The sequence below is a fragment of the Pinus tabuliformis genome, chromosome 7 (assembly GCF_031772625.1).
Source record: "Pinus tabuliformis cultivar Carrire ecotype Pingquan chromosome 7, CPIR1, whole genome shotgun sequence".
Taxonomy (NCBI): domain Eukaryota; kingdom Viridiplantae; phylum Streptophyta; class Pinopsida; order Pinales; family Pinaceae; genus Pinus; species Pinus tabuliformis.
The window spans coordinates 2,035,763,723-2,035,785,060 of record NC_142293.1 but is presented as its reverse complement, the minus strand read 5'-3'; the positions used below and the strand labels follow the sequence as shown (position 1 = coordinate 2,035,785,060).

At 40.3% G+C, this 21,338-nt stretch overlaps 1 protein-coding gene across 2 annotated transcripts; it reads left to right on the top strand.

Annotated features, from left to right (window-relative positions):
• The first annotated feature begins 19,509 nt into the window (after positions 1 to 19,509).
• On the top strand, positions 19,510 to 21,039 carry LOC149256679 (putative pterin-4-alpha-carbinolamine dehydratase, chloroplastic). Of its 2 annotated transcripts, none has more exons than XM_089457491.1 (3): positions 19,510 to 20,052; positions 20,146 to 20,338; positions 20,491 to 20,611. In XM_089457491.1, the coding sequence occupies exons 1-3, from the start codon at positions 19,615 to 19,617 to the stop codon at positions 20,535 to 20,537; spliced, it is 678 nt and encodes a 225-aa protein (XP_089313617.1). In that variant the 5' UTR covers positions 19,510 to 19,614; the 3' UTR covers positions 20,538 to 20,611. The 2 variants fall into 2 exon arrangements, with proteins under 2 accessions (XP_089313617.1, XP_089313616.1); XM_089457490.1 differs by having other exon boundaries at positions 19,523 to 20,052; positions 20,557 to 21,039.
• Positions 21,040 to 21,338: the final 299 nt, after the last annotated feature.

Below are 21,338 nucleotides of genomic sequence, written 5' to 3'. Positions count from 1 at the left end.
ATCTTTGGCAGCCTGACAGAGATAGTCCTCTAACAGTTTACCTGGGGGTAACAACTCCCAAATGTGTCGAGCGCCCCTTTCCTTATTAGTCACTCCTTCCTTCGCCAAACGATCAGCTAACATGTTAGCTTTTATTTTCACATGGATAAAGCATACAGTTTTTAAAGTTTGCAGGTGGGTGTAGATATGGTGAAAGACCTGCGATAGCCTCCAGTGTTTCGACACTTTGTCCGGTGATGTGCCATTACATATTCTCTTGGCCGCTCTAATAATCAATTCCGAATCTGCTTCAATGATGACATTATGTGAATCTGAATCCACCAAGATTTCTAAGCATTGCTCTAGGGCCATGAGTTTCGCCATGTTATTAGTGGCCTTCCCCAAGTGGCCATGAAAGATCTTCTTTATTTGACCCTGTTCATCTCTTATAGCACCCCCAAAACCAGCTAACCCTAGGTTTCCCTTAGAAGCTCCGTCTATATTGACCTTTAAGAAACCATGTGGAGGAGGCTTCCAAATATTTATATCTACATTTTTTTGGCTCACACCCTTGATTATGCCCTGTGGGCTTATAGACTGGAGACCCAAATGAAGTAGAATGCTCGCATCTTGGGGCAGAGGAGGGTCCTTAGGAAGTGTCCTCAACAAGCTATTGACTGTGTCTTTAAGCTGCCTTACAATTTGGTCAATTATGTGATGGGGCTTGCCTGCTTTGTTCCTGAAGATTCGACTATTGCGCTCTTTCCAAACATTGCAGATCACAAAGCCTGGAACCAGAGTCCAGGCTATATTAATGATTTCATTCCCTGAGAAATTTTTCCTCTAATTCTTCAAAGTGTTGGAGATGCTGAGTCTATCCCTATCAGTGTACCTAAAGATTGAGGCCACCCAATCCCACAAAGTGGAGGTAAAAGGGCAGAGGTTGAGAAGGTGATCCATCGTCTCCTCTTGTGAACCATAGAGGTAGCATTTGGATGGTCCAGTGAAGCCTTTTTTCAGGAGATTCTCCCAAGTTAAGATTTTCCTTTGATAAATTAGCCAAATAAATAATTTTATTTTCATCTAGTGGGGGCTCTACCAAAGATTCTTCCAAACTTGATCAGGGTTTAGATAGTTAAATCCTATTACTACCTATTTAACTTCTTTGAGGTTAAAGTTTGCTTCGGTGTTCTTTCCCCATCTTAGTTGGTCAGGCAAGGAGGATACCAGAATCCTCCTATGTTCTAGATCCTGGGTAAGAGAGTCTGCTTGGGCCTTTAGAGGACTTTCTTCACTGTAGCCTAGATCCTTCCAAGATATCCATTTTCCATTGTTCCTATCCTGATCCTAAAATTCTTTAACCATAAGTAGACCTTTGTTTCCTGTGTCATTCTTGATAGCTACTAATTCATCCTTATACAAGTTGGGTTCCAGTTGCCAGTTGTCCTCCCAAAATCGAGCTAGGTTCCCAGCTTGAATTTCTCAGAAACTATGTTGCTGAACAATACCTTTATTTTCCTAGGCAAGGTTCCAAATGTGGGAGCCCTTAATATGCCCTGACATTCTAATGTGATCCTTCTCTTGCCAATGCTTGGCATATTTTTTTCCAAAGCTTAACCCAAGGAGTTGCCAATTTGTTGATCCACCTCCACCAAATTTTAGCTCCCGAAAATCTGCTTATGGTTTCAGGATCATGAAGCCCCAAGCCACCATGGATCTTGGGTTTCCATATCTTGTCCCAGGAAACTAACGCCCATTTCTTTTTCTCTTCTCCTCTACCCCATAAAAATTCCCTTTGTATGCTCCTGATCTGTTGCAGCAGGAAGAGCTAAGAACTTGAACATGGGAATGGCCTACAGGACAGCTTGTGTGAACACAAGGCACACCACCAAATTTAAAGGCTTGCATGTCCATTTTATGATATTTTCCTAAAGTTTATTTATAATTGGCTCCCACACTTCCTTGTTGAGAGGTTTATCTGTGAGAGGTATGCTCAGATACTTGGAAGGTAGCTGGTCCCTTTGAAACCCAAGAATTCTGGTGATATTTCTTTGAATAGCAATGTCAATGTTAAAGAAAAAAACCTTTTGATTTGTTGAGGCTTACCTCTGTGCCAGCAGCCATAGAAAAGTCATTCAAAATATGTTTGATCGTTCTGGCTTCCCTGACTGTGGGTATGCCCTGCAGCATTGTGTCATCCACAAATTGTTGATGAGTGTTAGCCGCTCCATCCAAGGTGAGTTTGATGCCCTGGATTCTTCCTTCAACATTTTCCATTTTAATCGCTCTGCCTAGCCCTTCCATCATGAGAACAAAGAGGAAGGGTGAGAGCGGATCCCCTTGTTTGAGCCCTCTAGAGGGTGTGAAGAGTCTTGAAGGAGCGCCATTAAGCAGGATGGAGAAACTAGTTGTGGTAACTAGTGCCATAACCCATCTTATCCAGTTTTGGTCGAAGCCAAAGGCTCTTAGAATTTCCCTTATATAAGACCAACTTAGCTTGTCATAAGCTTTTGCTAGGTCCATTCGAATGATCATACCACCTTGTTTGTTGCTTTTGAGAGAGTGAACCACCTCATGAGCTTGGATGATATTATTGAGGATTTGTCTTCCTTCCACATAGCCTGGTTGTTCCTTTGATATGAGAGCTCGTAAAAGGGGCTTGAGTCTATTGGCGATCACCTTGGAAATAATTTTATACACCACATTACATAAAGTTATGGATCTGAAGCCATCCGGAGTCATGGCTTTTTCTTGTTTTGGATCAAAGTTATGAAGGAAGCATTAAAAGCCTTCATAACCTTTTTGGATCTTCTTGAGTCTTCCACCACCTCAAGGATATCCTATTTGACTGTTTTCCAACATGCTTTGAAGAAGTCTACATTGAACCCATCCGGGCCTGGATATTTTCCATTTTGCATTTCATTGATAACTTCACTGACCTCCTCTTCCGACACTGGCCTGTTAAGATTGTGGTTATCTTCTCTGGTAACCAGCTGAGGGATATACTGAGTGAAATGGTTGATGAACTTGGATCTATCCCCCAGAGGCTCCTCTACAATACTGAGGAAATGTTGTACAAGGAGAGATTCCATGTCTTTGTGAGAGACAATTTCTCTCCCTTGAGAGTCTTTGAGCTTTGTGATTCTGTTGTGTGACCTGTGATCCATTGTGGATTTATGAAAGAAATTCATGTTTCTTTCTCCCTCTCTAATCCATTGTATCTTTGACTTCTATCTCCAAAAAATCTCCTCTTGCAGGCACCGATCTTCCCATTCTTCTTGCAAAGAATCAACTAGCTTTTTCTGTTCCTTGTTAAAGCCCTCTGTGATGTTGATCTGATTGATCTCCTGGAGTTTCTGCTCAGCTTCTCTTTTGGCTTTGAAGATATTACCAAATTCCTTTTTGTTCCAACCTATAAGCCTGGATTTGATATGTTTAAGTTTTTGTTGGAGCAGGAACATTCTAGTGCCTTAAATGTTTAGATCCTCTCTTCACCATTTGTCAATATTACTGGTGAATTCAGGATGAGAGAACCAGGCATTCTCAAACCTGAAAGGTCTGTTTCTTGTTGTGCCCATAAAAGTGGCTTCTAGCTGTACAGGCCAATGATATGAACCTCCAAAGGGAAGAATAGAAGTTGTTACGGCAAGGCTTGAGAGAAAGAGGTCCTCTGAGATAATAAATCTATCTAGTCTAGATGCGACTTGTGAAGCCCCTCCCCTTTGTTGTTCTAGATGAAGGTCCCATTTATTTTTCCAATGTCCAATAACCCCATGTTCATTATGAAGTTCTGGAAGGCCATGGATTCTCTTCCTAGCTGTCTGATACCGCCTTTTTTCTTTGTAAGAGATCTTATCATATTCAAATCTCCTGGAACAATCCAGGGCATATTAGGGTGTCTTGCTCTTAGTTCCTCAAGGGAGGTGAGAAGCTTGAGTTTTTCTTCTTTCTTTTGATGTCCATAGACATTAGTGATCATGTATATCTCCTTATCACCTAAAGGCTAACAAACCAAAGAAAGATAGTTCCTAGATGCCTCAACATCTAGGATTCCAAATTTCTGTGGATCCCACAGCGTGAGAATCCCTCCCCCCTGATTTTTTTGCTTTAACCTCTAGATACTCATACTTGATTAGCCATTTATTATGAATTTCTCTAATCTTATCCATCAAACATTTTGTCTCCTGAATAAAAACCATATCTAGTTTTTCTTCTTTTATTTTAATACTGATATTTCTTTGTTTCCTTCTACTTCCTATGCCTCTAATATTCCAGGTTGTGAGCTGCATTAAGAAAGGTTTGTAAAGGAGTAACTGGTGATCTCTTTCATATTACCTAAGTTAATCAATAGTTTCCCACATTCGTTCAACAACTCCTTCTGTCTTTTTCTTCCTCTTTTCCTACCTGGGTTCTTTGGAGATTGTGCATATGTCTCCTCCATCATTTTGACCCCTCTATGTTCCTGGCTTTCATGATTTCTTTTGACTCCAGTTCCCTTCGATTGTGATCTCCATAGGAAGAGCTGTTGAACCATGTCATATTCCTCTTTTGGCAGGGAGTCCACTCCTTTGGTCGTCCCTTGTTCCATAAATTTCTCTAGATCAATATTTTCCCTATCTAGAATCTCCTGCAGTTCATGGTCCTTTGTTCCCGCCTCACTTGGAGTCATCTCATTGTCCCTATTTATCTCCATAATGTTTTCTTTGATATCTTCCATGCTGTCATCCCTTTCCTTCTCAGTAATAATGTTCTCCATTCCTGGTTTGTTTCTTTGTTTCCTTCTTCTTCTTCTAGGATCGTAAAGCTATTGTGGCTCGGTTGTCTTTCCTCATTGATATTCTTTTGTGACCTCTTTCCACCTTTCCCTTTTCCCCCAACCTTGGTAAAACCCTCAGGATTTTTATCCACAGTGGTTTTCACATTTCTCTCGATGTTGTTTGTTGTGTAGTCTTTATATAGATGCCCATGCTCATGGAATTTGCGGCACCTAAATGGGATGTGCTCATAATCCACTGCCTGTACCCATTCTTCATCATATACTTCTAAAATTATCGCATTCGGAAGTGCTCTAGATAAGTCCATTTCCACAGATATCCGAGCGAAGGAGGTGTATTTTCCTTTCAGAGTCGCATCTGATATCTTTAAAAAATGCCCCAGTTTGTTGCCTATTGTTTTCAGCGATTCCGGCAGCCAATAATCCAGAGGAAGGGAGTATAGTCTGATCCATACTAGTACCGATGTAAATGTCTCACGTTCTGGAACAAAGTTCATCATCCAGGGCCGCATGTAGAGGCCTGCAGCAGCATAGAAATAAGGTCCTCCTTCAAACGCTCTGTCTTTATCCTCTAGGCTTGTGAATACTACAGTGAAGAATCCCTTGGATCCTAGATGAAGGTGTATTTCCCCCTTTGGCTTCCAATGGCTCCTTATCCATACATGCAGCACTCTCTCCATTGATCATATTCCCATGAATTTGCAGATGACACATGTTCCACCATATGATCCCTATGCGCTTGTAGCGCAGGGTCACTCAAAGTGACCTGAGGAATGATGTTCGACTTAGGTTTGCAGACCCCAATTTTCCTTATAGAAGTAGGTTTTTGACTGCTATCCCCTTTCTCCTTTTCCTTACTAGCTTCCTGTTGCTCCCCTTCCTATTCATGAGGTCTGTTTCCTCCCAATATGTCCATGTTACTTGCCACTGTTGCCTTTTCCAGAGGCTTCTTGAAACGCTACTTTCCTGCGTCCTTGCTTCTATCCGTAACTACTTGAATGTAGGAGGGAGCATCACTCCCCCTACGCGTCCTGCCATGGTGCCCAATGTCAAAACCCTAACCATAGATCAAGTTGCAGAGCTTCCCGCGTATTCTTAATTTCATTTGAAAATATGTTCATGGGCCAAATTATTATTAATACCATGCAAAAAAACATTATTATTCCCAATATTAATATTAAAAGATTGTTGTTATTTTTATTATAAAATCTAATATTCATATTAATATATTATAATATTAATATTATTAAATTTAATAAATCTGGATTAATACAATATTAAATTTGTTATATTATAATATATATTAATATATCATGATATATATTAACTCTAGATATATATGGGATGGAAGAACAAAGACATAGAGGTGGAGAGATAGAGGGAGTGACAATGGGAGAGATGGAGATAAACTGAAGGAGAGGGGAGAGGAGAAATGAAGAAAGAGAGGGGGATATGAGTGAGAGAGGTAAAGCAGGGTAAGAGAGGAAGAGGAAGACACAAAGATGCAAGGGGGAGAGAGAGAAGGAGATACGGAGGGAGATAGTGAGAGGATCATAGGGGAGAGAGAGAGAGAGAGAGAGAGAGATTTTGGAAGAAAGAGGAAGGTAGGAGGGAAAAGGAGAGAGAGGAAGGATGAGAAAGAGGACTTGTGAGAGAGGAGGAGAGAGGAGGAGAGAGGGAGGGATAGAGAGATGGAGTTGGAGGGGGAAAGAGGGAGGGAAGAAGAAATACATAGAGAGTGATAAGTGGAGAGAGAGAGGGAGTGAAAAGGGAGAGATGGAGAGAGAGAGAGTATGTTTAGGGGTGAGATAAGAACACAAAGAAGGAGAGATAGATGTTGATTTGGGGTAGCATCAGATGTGCTCTAGCCATGAAATTTGGTGGAGAGGTTAGGGCACATGAGATATCTAATACCCAGAAAGAGTTTGGGCATATTCTAAACATTTTGGGAGATATTAAAATAATTAATATTTTTAATGGAGTCCCTAAGTCTAAACTTAGGGAAATTATTGTGTTAGAATGGTCCAAATGACATAGATCAACCCATACCTAATATTAGGCGTTGATTAGGGACTTAATCTTGGCTGTTGATTTGTCAATGAGAAAAGTATAAGAGGAGGCTTGAGGGTCACTTGGAGAACAGACCAAGAGATCAAGATTTTGACTTTCTGGGGCAGAGTTTGCTGAGAAAGTTGAGAGAGTGATCAGGAGTTGCAGTTGAGGGGCAGTGAATACAGAAGTAGAAAGGCAGAGATAGTGTCGGGAGGATCAGCGCAGCAGTCGGGAAAGCTAATGCAAAGGGTAGAAGTCGGAACAGTAAGGAAAGCTGACATAGAGGGAAGAAGCCGAAATTGCTGGGAACAGCCAGGAAAGCTCATGTAGAGGAAAAAAGCCGGAACTGTCGGGAACAATCAGAACTATCGAAACAGCTCGGAAAGCTGACGCAAAGAGCAGAAGCCGGAACTGTCAGGAACAACTGGAACTGCTGGAACAGTCGGGAAAGTTGAGACAAAGGGTAGAAGCCAGGAACAGCCGGGAAAGCTAACACAAAGGGCAAAAGCTGGGAACAGCTAGAACAGTCGAGAACTACTGGGAATAGCTAGAACTATTGGGAATTTCCAAAACAACCGGGAAAGCTGACGCAGAGGGCAAAAGTCGGAACTGCCAAGATGTTTCTCTGTTGGGTGAGCTGGATTTGGCACCTAGATTGTATTCTGAAACTGCTTAATAAATCAAACCCTCAGATAGCTGCACCGGTTTTCCTGCATTGGGTTTTTCCGGGGACATTGGTCCAAAAATAACGGTGTCATTTGTGTGCTTATTTTTGTTTCCTTTAGTTGATGATTTGTACTGTGTTGAACACGTACTTGTGTTTATTTTTCAGTATTTACATGGTAAATAACTTGTTAATTAATTAGAACAAGTAAGAAGGAATAAATCAGAAAGTACATGGAGGGTTTCTAACTATTAGACTTAGAAACTTCAACATGGTATTAAAGGGTGGTTGCAGATCACAGGAGAACTGAGGACATCAACAGAGTATAGCAGCAGCAACAGAAAACAATTGTCCCCAGTGACATAAGCTATTCCTAGCAGCAAGGGAGGGGTGACGCAGTGTCTGCATCATCAAGTTCGAGCCAAGAAGAGGCTACACAGAGGCTAAGCGAGGCAAAGACAGGCCCACGCAGAGCCACACAAAGGCCAGGGGGCTGACGCAGTTGGCTAAGGAAGCTAGTTTGCTAGTGCCGGGACTGCGTAGAGCCTAGGAGCTCTCACCTTTAGGTTTATGGGGTCTAGGAGGCTATGGGTAAGTTGTAGAGTGGAGCTGGTGGGGTATTATAGTCAGAACAATACCTAAAAGGGCAAGGACAAGGAGGAGGGAGTTACTACCGAGGGTTTCTAGTCGAGAAATCCAGATCAGTGGTGCAGCTGCACAGACGATCAGAGTAGGGGGCATCTCGACATCGACAGAAGGGTTTCCAGGAGGGAAATTGAGGCTCAGAGGGAGTCACATTGAGAACTTCCAGGAGGGAAGTAGAAGAGCAACATAATGGCACTAGACAGAGTAAGAGACCAGGACAGACTAGACGGAGCCTCAAACTTCATAGTCTGGAAGGCCAGAATCTTATCCGTACTTGACAGAAATCATGTCAAGCGCTTTGCCTTGAAGACGATAGCGGTCCCAGTTGACCCAGCTGACAATGATAGGTATGAAGAAGCAATGGCGAGGGCCAAGAGTATCATTCTTGACAGGGTCAAGGATCATATAGTACCACATATTGCTAAGAAGAATACGACACAAGAGATGTGGGAGGCCCTGACTAAGTTGTATCATCATACTTTCATGTAGAGGAAGATACTCCTAGAAAATCAGTTGTGGTCATACCAGATGCAGAAGGGAGAATAGATCAACACCTTCCTCGGTCGATTGAAGGAGATTCGAGATCAGTTGACTTCTATAGGGGCCACACCAGATCCAAATTTGATGGTGAGAATAGCACTAAATGCAATCTCAGGAGACTTGGAGGCATTTATCTAGAGCATAATGAGCAGGGAAACCCTTCCAGATTGTGAGGAAATTTGGGCGGCTCTTTGCCAAGAAGATATCAGGAGGGTGACCAAGACATGAAGTAACATCAAGGGGATTAGAATCAAGAAGGAGGAGGAGGTGGATGTTGCCCTAGCATCTGAGGGTAAGCAATAAAAGTGGAAGAAGAAGGACCTTTCCAAGGTCAAATGCTTCCAACGTAGGGAGCTGGGTCATTATGCGAACCAGTGTCTGAGGAAGAAGAGCAAGGAAGAGGCTTCCGAGAACAAGGTAGTGCCCACACATGCCACTTGAGTGAAAGTGGGGAGACATTGAAATGTAGTCAGGCGGACTACAAGAGATGAGGGGAAAGATCCTCGAGGTACCCAACCTCTTGGATTATACCTAGCTACGGGAGCCTTGAAGAGGAGTAGTAAGACTGGCAGATGTCGGTAGAGACGGATGTGGATGGAGTGACAGAGGGAGCTACAATACAGGATTCCCAGGACAGCGCGAGGCTAGCTGGCTGGAACAGTGTAAGAGGCACTGCAGTGTTGCACCAGTTTAGGATGGCATAGAGAGGTGTGCAACGGTGTGAGATGCAAGGAGTTGTTGTAGCAGTGTAGAGGTCAGAGAGGGAGCACTTGTCAGTGGCAGAGGGAGCTTCAACATCAGGAGTACTCTAGCTTGACAGAGAGGTCAGAGTTGGGGGATCAGTTACTTATTTCTCAGTAACTGAGTTGTAGTGCGGCAATTAGCAGTGGTAGTGCTATGGGAAGCACGATGTAACATGATGAGACGAGATGCAGTGCAGACACAATAGTGGCAGTAGCAGGGCCATGGGTGTAGTTACAAGAGGTTACTAAACAAGAAAGAAAATGAAATTGAATACAACCACACAAGTAAAAACTCAAGATTTACGTGGTAAAAACCTGACAAGGTGTCAAGGAAACATCCATGGGGCAAGGGATTGGAATTTCTATTTAATCAATAAATGATTCTCCATTACAATAGTTCGAGCATTCATCAGTTTTATATGAGCCTCCTTAGTTTTTTTTTTTTTTAGTGTGGTTCAAAAACACGCTGGTCAGTGAGTGGTCACTACGCCCACAGAAAAATCTGGGCTAATTGCCCCTCGGCCTACTAGTAAGACCTAACCCCAAAGGCTTCGGGCAGAATCGACCCTGTGACCTCCCGATGGCGAGGCATAGTTTTTGACCAACTGAGCCAACCCCTAGGGCTCGTGAGCCTCCTCAGTTACATAACTATTGTTTCGATATAAAACTAACTTGTCAATAACTAATACAATTTTACCCAAATTTACATTAATTAGTAGTCAATTTTAACAAACTCCACCTTGACAACAATTTTCCTAATCCCTTGCCCATGCCCATTCATCATCTCTTCTGCAAGCCGAGAGAAGCTAAACACCATCGCAAATTCTCTATTGTAACTAGCTTTGTGAATATGTCTGCACAATTCTCCCGTGTATGGACCTTTTGAAGAGTTACTTTTCCACCATCAATCACATGTCGCAGAAAATGATACCTTACATCAATGTGCTTGGTTCTGCTGTGATAAGTAGGATTTGTAGCCAAGTGAATAGCACTCTGACTATCACAAAGTACATTTACTTTCTCCTACATCCTTCCAATCTCATCAAGTAGACACTTTAACCAGATTGCTTCTTTACTGGCATCTGAAGTAGCTATATATTCTACTTCAGTAGTGGACAACGCAACTGTTTCTTGAAGCTTTGACATCCAACTAATTGCTCCACATGCAAGAGTAAAGACATAACCTGTAGTAGATCATCTTTTGTCCAAATCACCTACATAATCAACATCTACATATCCGCAGACTGATCCTTCACTACCATTAAAGATGATGCAATGGTCACTTGTGCCTCTTAGATATCGAAGCACCCATTTCACTACTCACCAATGTTCTTCACCTGGATTTTCCATGAACCTGCTGACAACTCCAACTGCATGTGAAATGTCAGGTCTTGTAGATACCATCACATACATTAAGTTGCCTACAACATTTGCATATGGTACATGAGACATATACTGCTTTTTTTCATCAGTTCTAGGACTCAAAACCGAAGAAAGATTAAAATGGGAAGCTAATGGAACATTAACAGGTTTCACATTGTTCATACAGAACTTTTCAAGTACTTTCTCCACATACTTCTGTTGTGATAACCAAAGCTTACCATTTTTCTTGTCTCTGTGTATCTCCATGCCCAAGATATGTTTTGCTGCTCCAAGATCCTTCATATCAAACATCCTAGAGAACTGAGCCTTTAACCTGTTGATCTCTTCCATCATTTTGCTTGCAATAAGCATATCGTCAACATACAAATCTAAGATAATGAATATGCCATTGAAACTCTTGAAGTATACACAATGATCATACTCACTTCTAATAAAGTTCTAGCTCACCATGAAGGAGTCAAACTTCTTGTACCATTGTCTGGGAGACTGCCTCAGACCATACAATGATTTCCTGAGCTTGCAAACTAATCTTCTGCTGCGACCTTGTACAAAACCTTCTAGTTGTTCCATATATAACTTTTCATTCAAATCACCATGTAGAAAAGTTGTTTTAACATCTAAATGCTATAACTCAAGGTTAAGTAATGCAGTTGGTGCCAACATAGTACGAATAGGAACAAGTTTTACAACTGGTGAAAAAATCTCATGAAAGTCGATACCTTCAACCTAAGAATACCCTTTTGCTACCAGTCTTGCCTTATACCTTTCAATACTTCCATCAACTTTCCATTTCAGCTTGAAGACCCATTTGCATCCAACAACACTTCTCCCTTCAGGAAGTTCTACAAGATCCCAGGTATTGTTCTTGGCTAAGGAATCCATTTCTTCTTCCATAGTCGTTTTCCATTTTTCGCTATCCGTATCTTCTACTGCTTCTTGATAACAAGAAGGTTCCCCATCTTCAGTAATCAAAGCAAAAGATGAAGCATAATCTTCATACCTTTTGGGAGTTTTTCTTTCCCTTGTAGACCTTCTTAGAGTGACTGGTTTCTGAACTGGTTCAGAAACTTCAACAACTTCCTTTGTATCTTCAACACCTTTTTCTCCATAAGTCTCTTCTTCCTTTTGACTGTCACTAAAAGGTCTAGCCTCCAACTGAATTTGTTGATTTCGCAATACCTGTTCCTGTTCAATTCTTTCAACATTTGATTTTAAAAGAGAAGATTCATCAAATGTTACATCTCTACTAATGACTATCTTTCGTGACGTAGGATCCCACAACTTGTACCATTTCATCGCAGAGTCATACCCAACAAAGACATAACATTTCGATTTTGGATCTAATTTTGAATGTTGATTTTTAGGAATAAGAGCATAAGCATCACAACCAAATATCCTTAAATGTGAATAATCACAAGACTGACCTGACCAAAATTCTTCAGGAATTTTACATTTAATTGCTACTAAAGGTGATCTGTTAACTAAATAACAAGCAATGGATACTGCTTCTGCCCACAACTCCTTTTGCAAGTTAGCATTGTTGATCATGCTTCTGGCTCTTTCCATAAGAGTCTGATTCATATGTTTAGCAACACCATTTTGTTGAGAAGTATAAACAACAATTTTGTGTCTAACAATTCCTTCATCGTTACAGTATTGTTCAAATTCTATTGAAGTAAATTCACCACCATTGTCAGTTCTTAAGCATTTAATTGATTTTCCTGTTCTTTTCTCTACCATTGCTTTAAATTGTTTAAAGATATTGAATACATCAGCTTTCTTTTTCAGCATAAAGACCCAAACTTTATGGGAGAAATCATCAATAAACGTTAAAAAATATAGAGCACCTCCATATGATACAACAGGAGATGGTCCCCACAGATCAGAATGAATATAGTCTAAAATATCTTTACTATTATGCTTTCTAGTTTTAAATCTTTGTTTACACTGTTTTCCATACACACAATGTTTACAGAAATCCAACTTCAAAGATTTCAAATCAAGAAGTGATTTACGTTTCATAGTACCTGAAGACCTTTCTTGCTCATGTGACCCAATCGCTGATGCCATATGCGAGTACCTTCTTCTTCTTTTTTGACACAATCGCTGCGTCACTGACCTGAGTACTTCCTTTGAGTCTATAAAGATTTCCGACCTTTTCTGTTTTCATAACAACTAGGGCGCCTTTAGAGGCTTTCAACACTCCACTCTGACTTGTAAACTTATAACCATTTGAATCAAACACTCCCAAAGAAATCAAAATTTTCTTCAATTCAAGTACATGTCTAACACTAGTTAATGTTCTAACTATGTTATCATACATTTTAATCCTCATATTTCCCAACCCAACAGTTTGACATGTTACATTATTACCCATAAACACAGGACTACCATTTACATATTCATATGAAGTAAACCAATTTCTGTGTGGATACATGTGATGAGAAGCACCAGAGTCTAACAACCAACTTTCAAAACCCTGAGAGACATTACATACAGGTAAAGTTTCATCTATCATACATAATTCTTCTATAGATAAAACTTCATCTGTCCTACATGAATCAACCTAATTTGCTTCCTACGTTATCAGACTCTTTTCATTTCCAACAGTCTTTCTTAAGGTGTCCAATTTCGTTGCAGTGACAACATTTTGCCTTACACTTCTTTCCCTTTGATTTAGATCTCAAAGACCCCCTTGCTTTTTCTCCTCTTATATTTGACCGTCCTTTAGCTATCATGGCTTCCAGTGCGGCTGTTTCAGTACTGGATTTCCTTCGTACTTATTCAGACAAGAGAGCCCCCACAACTGATTCAAATTTCAAAGAATCAACGGTGCTCAAACTGATTGAAGTTATGAAGTGGTCCCATGACTCGAGCAAAGAACACAACAAGGTTATAGCTTTGTCTTCTTCTTGAATTTTAACTTCCATATCTGATAATTGGCATATAAGTATATTAAAAACATTTAAATGCTCTGTAAATTTTGAACCCTCCTTCATTCGAGGACTGTACAATTGTCTTTTCAAATAAGTTCTATTGGTTAACGACTTTGTCATATATAGTTTTTCCAGTTTTTCCCATAAACATGAAGTTGTACTCTCTTCAACAATGTTGAAGAGAACTTCATTCGCCAAGCATAACCTGATGGTACTGAGAGCTCGGGCATCCAAGTCCTCCCAGTCTGAATCTTTCATGCTAGCAGGTTTCTTATTTGCCTCGTCCAAAGCTTTGTGCAACCCTTGTTGCACCAACAAATCCCTAACTTTCAGTTTCCAAAGAGCAAAGTTGTTCTTGCTGGTGAATTTCTCCACCTCAAACTTTGCATTCGTCATCTTGGCCATTTCTTTCCTCCTAGGGTTTCGGTCTTTCAACTAGGGTTTCTTTTAAAAAAAAATCTTTTGATTGTCTTCTTCCAACAAAGGATTTTCCAAGTTTTTTAATTTTTCGTAATTCAATTTTCTGGAAAAATTTCACAAATTCCGAAAAAAAAAAAAATAGAATTTTTCTTTCCCAATTTTTTTTTTCAAATTGACTTAGAAAACCTACAACATCTTTCTGAAAATTCCTTTTGTTTAATTTCAGTTTCCTGAAAGAAAAATCTTTGTTCTTCGATTTAAAGAAACCCTTTAACAAACCCTGAATTTATCCAACAAATTTTGCAAAAAAAAAAAATACCCAACCTTCTAAGATGATCAGGTAGAGGGTCCTCTTTGACGGGTAGTTTTCACGCAGCTTTCACCAGCGTCTTCCTTCTTGAAAACTGGTTTACATGCAGACTCCAGTTCTGGACAGGGCCAACAATGGTAACACGCAGGCCTCCTCGACAAAATATTACCTCTGGACAAGCCAGCAAACACACGTTGGCTACATAGCAGCACGTAATGGCCTCCTCACTCTGGTTCTGCTCGATGGCTCTGGGCCAGGAACAGCTCCTCGCTCCGCTCTAGTTCTGGATAGGGCCAGCAATGTGGTCAATGCAGAGAGCAACTTTGGCTTCCTCGACGGATGGCAACAAGCAGAAAACGAGCCTCCTCGCCAGTCCACATAGAAAATGGGCCTCCTTGCTAGTCCACGCAAAGACACGAGCTCTAGCTTCCTCGACCAGCACACAGAGGCACTCTATCTTCCTCAACCAACATGCAGAGGTCTTCGACGCACAACGATGCCCTCCTTGACGGCTCTGGCAGCACGTAGAGGTATTCAATGGGTGCCAAGCTCTTCAAGCTCTGGTCCAGGCACACGCAGAGAGAAGAGAGCATTGGCTGGCCTCTTCGTAACACGCAACAGGTCCACGACAATTCTGGATAGCCTCTTTGTAACACGCAGCAATTCCACGATGCAGCGTTGCCTTCCTTGATGAAGTGTTGCCTTCCTGCTATACTCGATGCAAACCAGCAATTATTTCACCAGTGTTCGCCTCCAACTCAGCTCAACTGGATCTGATACCATTTGTAGTTACAAGAGGTTACTAAACAAGAAAGAAAATGAAACTAAATACAACCACACAAGTAAAAACTCAAGATTTACGTGGTAAAACCCTGACAGGGTGTCAAGGAAACATCCACGGGGCAAGGGATTGGAATTTATATTTAATCAATAAATGATTCTCCATTACAATAGTTCGGGCATTCATTAGTTTTATATGAGCTTCCTCAGTTACATAACTGTAGTTTCGGTATAAAACTAACTTGTCAATAACTAATACAATTTTACCCAAGTTTACATTAATTAGTTGTCAATTTCCAACAATGGGTAACAACACGGATGTAGAGGGACCTGTCGTAAAAATGCTTCATTGGTAGTGGCAGAGCTATGGGTAGCATTACAAGATGCAACAGTGCAGAGGATTTTGGGCAGCATGCCTAGCATCAGCACAGGGACCAATGCCGGATGATCAAGGCAATACTTAGTGAGGAGTATTGCTAGAGCACAGTCTTCTCTAAGAGGGAGTGTCGATTTGGAGTAGCATCGGATGTGCTCTAGCCACAAAATTTGGTGGAGAGGTTAGGGCACATGAGATCTCCAATACCCAGAAAGGGTTTGGGCAGATTCTAAACAGTTTGGGAGATATTAAAATAATTGATATTCTTAATGGAGTCCCTAAGTCTAAACTTAGGGAAATTAAAATATTAATGTGAATTAATATAAAATTGTGTTAGAATGGTCCAAAAGACATGGATCAAGCTAGATCTAAACTTAGCCATCGATTAGGAACTTAATCTCGACCATTGATTTGTCAACGAGAAAAGTATAAGAGGAGGCTTGAGGGTCACTTGGAGAACACACCAAGAGATCAAGATTTCGACTTTCTGGGGCTGGGTTTGCTGAGAAAGTTGAGAGAGTGATCAGGAGTTGCAGCCGAGCGGTAGTAAATACAAAAGCAGAGAGGCAGAGATAGTGTTGGGAGGATCAGCGCAGTAGCCAGAAAAGTTGACGCATAGGGTAGAAGCCGGAATTACCGGGAATAGTCAGAACTGTTGGAACAACTGGGAAAGATGATGCAAAGGGAAGAAGCCGGAACTGCCGGGAACAATTGGAATTGACGAAACAACCAGGAAAGCTGACGCAGAGGACAGAAACCGGAACTGCCGGGAACAGCCGGAATTGCCGGAATAGCCGAGAAAGCTGACGCAAAGGGTAGAAGCCAGAATTGTCGGGAAAGTTGATGCAAAGGGCAGAAGTCGGAACTGCTGGGAACAACCAGAACTGATGGAACAGCTGGAAACGATGACACTGAGGGAAAAAGCCGGAACTACTGAGATTTTTCTATGTTGGGTGAGCCAGATTTGGCACCTAGATTGTATTCTGAAACTGCTTAATAAATCAAACCCTTAGATAGCTGCACCAGTTTTCCTGCGTTGGGTTTTTCCGGAGACATTAATCCAAAAATAACGGTGTCATTTGTGTGTTTGTTTCTATTTCCTTCAGTTGATGATCTATAATGTGTTGAGCATGTACTTGTGTTTATTTTAGTATTTACATGGTAAATAACTTGTTAATTAATCATAACAAGTAGGAAGGAATAAATCAAAAAGTACATGGAGGGTTTCTAACTGTTAGATTTAGAAACTTTAACAATAGAGAGAAGGGGGGAGATAAGGAGAGAGAAGGAGAGAGATATGCGGGAAAAGAGAGGATTGGGGGGAAGAGAGAGAGAGAGTGATGGGGAAGAGAGAGTGAGGTAGGAGAGAAAGGGAGAGAGAGGAAGAACGAGAGACATGACTTGAGAGAGAGGAGGAGAGTGATGGGGGAAGATAGAGGATTGAAGGAGAGAGAGAGAGTGACGGGGGAAGAGAAAGGTAGGTAGGAGAGAAAGGGAGAGAGAGGAAGTATGAGAGAGTGGATTTGATAGATAGGATGAGAAAGGGAGGGATAGGGAGTTGGAGTTGGAGGGGGAGAGAGGGAGAAAAAAGAAATACATAGAGAGTGAGAAGTGGAGAGAGAGAGGGAGTGACATGGGAGAGATGAAGAGAGAGTGTGTATCTTTGGGGGTGAGATAAATAGAAAAAGGAGAGATGGAGAGAATGGGGGGAGAAGGAGAGAGAAGAGAGGAGGGATATAGTAACAGAGTTGTAGGGTGAAGAGAGAGAGAGATAGAGAGAGAGAGAGAGGGAGAGAGAGGATGTGAGAGAGTGGAGAGAGGGAAGGAAAGAGAGATAGAGTTGGAGGGGGAGAGAGAGGGAGGTAAGAAGAAAGAAATAGAGAGAGAAAGGTGGAGAGAGGGAGAGAGGACAACAAGAGTGAAGAGAGATAGAAGCAGGGGAGAGGGAGAGAAGGGGAAGAAAGAGAGAGAGGGGGAGAGGGGGAGGTACGAATAGATAGATAGATTGGAGAAAGGGAGTGTATGTTTTGGGGGTGATATAAAGAGACAAAGGGAGATAGAGATATAAATGGAAAGTGAAGAGAGGGAAGAAGATAGAGATAGAGAGAGAGAGGGAGGGACAAAGATATTGATAGGTATGGAGTGAGAGAACGTGTGTGTTTGGGGGTTGAGACAGAGAGACAAAGAAGGAGAGATGGAGGGAGATATAGATATAGATGGAGGGGGGAGAGAGGGAAAAAGATTTCTTGCACTAGATGCATTGGTTTCAGTGTAGATGGCGATTTTTAATCCTATTTGATTATTTACACTAGATGCATTGGTTTTAGCGTAGATGTTGATTTCTAATAATATTTGATTGCTTGCACTAGATGCATTGATTTCAATGTAGATGATTTCTAATCCTATTTGATTGCTTGCACTAGATGCATTGATTTCGGCGTAGATGGTGATTTCTAATTCCATTTGATTACTTGCACTATATGCATTGATTTCAATGTAGATGTTGACTTCTAATAATATTTGATTGCTTGCACTAGATGCATTGATTTCAATGTAGATGATTTTTAATCATTTTTTTTGCTTGCACTAAATGCATTGATTTATGTGTAGATGGTGATTTATAATCTTATTTGATTGCTTGCACTAGATGAATTGATTCCAGTGTAGATGTTGATTTATACTCCTATTTTCTTACTTGCACTAGATGCATTGATTTCAGTGTAGATGTTGGTTTATAATCCTATTTGTTTACTTGTAGTAGATGCATTGATTTGAGTGTAAATGTTGATTTCTAATCCTATTTGATTGCTTGCATTATATGCATTTATCTCAGTGTAGATGTTGATTCCTGATTTGATGTAATTGGATGTATGATGGTACAATAATTTTAATGTGATTGGATTAACATTGTGCATTGATTTCAGTGTAAGCACAAATAAATATTGATAATGTACATTTATTTTGTGTTATAGTAATTCAACCTATTAATAGAAACAAGGTATGATTTGTACTACAATAGCTCGAGGTAAAGATTTAAATGGTTTATGATTTAACCTTTCATGTTCATATAATTGATATGAAAAGATGACAATCAATATGAAAAGATGGCAAAAGTAACAAGGGTGATAACAAGAATAGTAGAAGAAAATAGTTTGAAAATAATCATAATGAAGACTATTTGTAATTGACTATATTCTTATTATTGACATTTTCTATCATTCAACACTATTATATTGTCATTTTACATTTAACATTTTTATTTTATCATTAAGGTTATTAACAATATTTATCATTTCAACAAACTGAGGCAACTAAGCAAATTTAAAATTAAAATGACCGGATTAATCTGAGACATATTTAATATATTTAAAATGATTATATTAATATTAAATGAATTTACATATTATTAATAAAATTAATCACATGTTTGTTACATTTTCTTTGACCACACACGACTGAAACCAGCATAGATCCATCTTAGCTCTATATCTATCAAGCACCTAGAGGGATCAAAACTCTCGAGGTACAATTCTTTCTTCAAATTCTACCCTCAAAAAAAAATTTACATCTCTAGAGATTTCATCCTTCTTCTAAATCCAAAGTTAAAATGAATCTATACTAACATATAATTTGATTTAAAAAAATATTAAACATTCCATTGCAACATCATAATATGAAACTGACAATAATATTTTTTTTTTCAAACATATTTTTTTTTTCAAACCAATGACCATGCGGGCGCCCTATTCACCAGTGTGTATCCTTTTCGATGGCGCTGCGGGTTAAATTATAAAGCACTAAGTACTTCTTTTATAATCATCTCCAATTATGAAAAGTGACATCTATCCTCCAAATAGTTTAAGTGCTATCTCAAAGCTGGCCACACAAACTGTCGTAATTGGTAGTTTGACAACGAAATTTTGGATATATATGTGTTACAAAAATAGTGAGTTGATTTGAGTCCTGTGGAGAGCAAAAGGGTATAAACTGGTTTCAGCCTCTTCATGGTTTCATGCAAAGCTGGGTGAATCAGCCAGTATATAGTATGGCTATTACAGTATTATCTTGCTCTGAAATTTTGTGCTCTGAAATTTTATGCTGGGCTAATAATAAGTCATCCTTCCATCTTATTCATTCAGCAGCCAAACAGAAGGCGAACATGAGTTTAACAAGATTAAGCAGTGGGAAGAAGAACAAAGTGGGTGCGAAATTGAAATTGGTGATGAGGGCAGCAGGAGGGGATCTTCTAGGTGACTTTGGTGCCAGAGACCCATTCCCGGCGGAGATTGAGAGCAATTTTGGAGACAAAGTTTTGGGTGCTCCTGGAACAGACCACAAGATTCTTATCCCCAGTGGCGCTGCTTTGTCCCTCGCTAACAAGCCGTGCAGCTCAATTTCCTCTGGGCAGCCCCCCATGTCCCGTGAAGAAGCCACTGCACTGCTAAGAAAGGTAAACCAAAGCTACCTTTTGCCTATGTTTCTTAAGCCAAAGCTTCACCAAATCTGTGCTTCTTTTCGAAGTGTTTGAAGTAGTGTTTGGCAGGTGGTGGGGTGGAGAATTGTCGAGGAGGACGATGGGCTGAGGCTGCAATGCTTGTGGAAGGTGAAGAATTTTACAGCGGGGATTGAGCTGATGGAAAGGATTGCTTCTGTAGCTGAGGCTGCAAGCCATCATCCAGATCTTCACTTTGAAGCGGGTAACTCAGTCAGAGCTCAGATATGGACTCACACCATAGGTATGCATACCAACTACTTATAAATTAAATACATTTACGATTCCAATTCATTCCATTCCTTTGTAGCTTGGTTGCTTTTTAAGAAAACATGAGCTTTAAATATTATTTTTACAGCCTGTATTGAGTTGTAGGCCTGATACATAGATATGTAGGGCATATGGGTGAAGTCCCAGCAGTGAATATTTCAAACCATGTTTGAAAATGTTGAGTAAATGCAGGTGGGCTGAGTTTGAATGACTTTATTTTAGCTGCTAAAATGGACCAGATCAACATTTCAGATCTCATTCCAAGAAAAAGATTTTGGGCTTAGTTCTTTGCTATTCAAAATCTGCTTCTTTGTCGATTCACGCAATATTGTAATTTTATGAACTGAGAGAAGAACAGCCAAGAATGAGGACCGTTTCAAAATTCCCAAAAACATGTGATTGGGGTGGGACACAATCGGTCCCTTTTTGTTTTTCCAAAGAAAAATCTGCTTTTTTCGCAGGTGTCAAGCAGATCAATTGTTTGCCAAGCAAATTCTAGGGCTGCTTTGCTGTAGGCATTCTTAATTAACCTTTTCGTCCGGTTTAACTTACGGTTTTTGATTGTTGCAAGAGCTGCAATTTTCTTATAACCATGTCTCCACTGCTCTGACTGTGCTGGGGTGAGGAAGGTTTACCATGAACATTTTATTAAATAAAGAAACTTTTCTTTTATTATTTTGGCCTCAATCCTTGAGGCTTACATAATGAGTAAATACTAAAGATAGTAGTACTAGCATGAATTAGTGAAACACTGGCTCTGGAAAGACAAATAAATTGATTATTCAGAGGGTATGCTCCTTCAAATTGGGAAACTTGTTTATGAACAACTGCTTATGAGGGATATATGGAAACCAGCATAGCCAGCTACTAGATATCCATTTTCCAAATGTTTAATGCAGTTCTAATGCCAAAGGCTACCTATATATAGTTCAAAACTTACAGATTGCCCTACTTGTTTATGTTTCCAAACACAC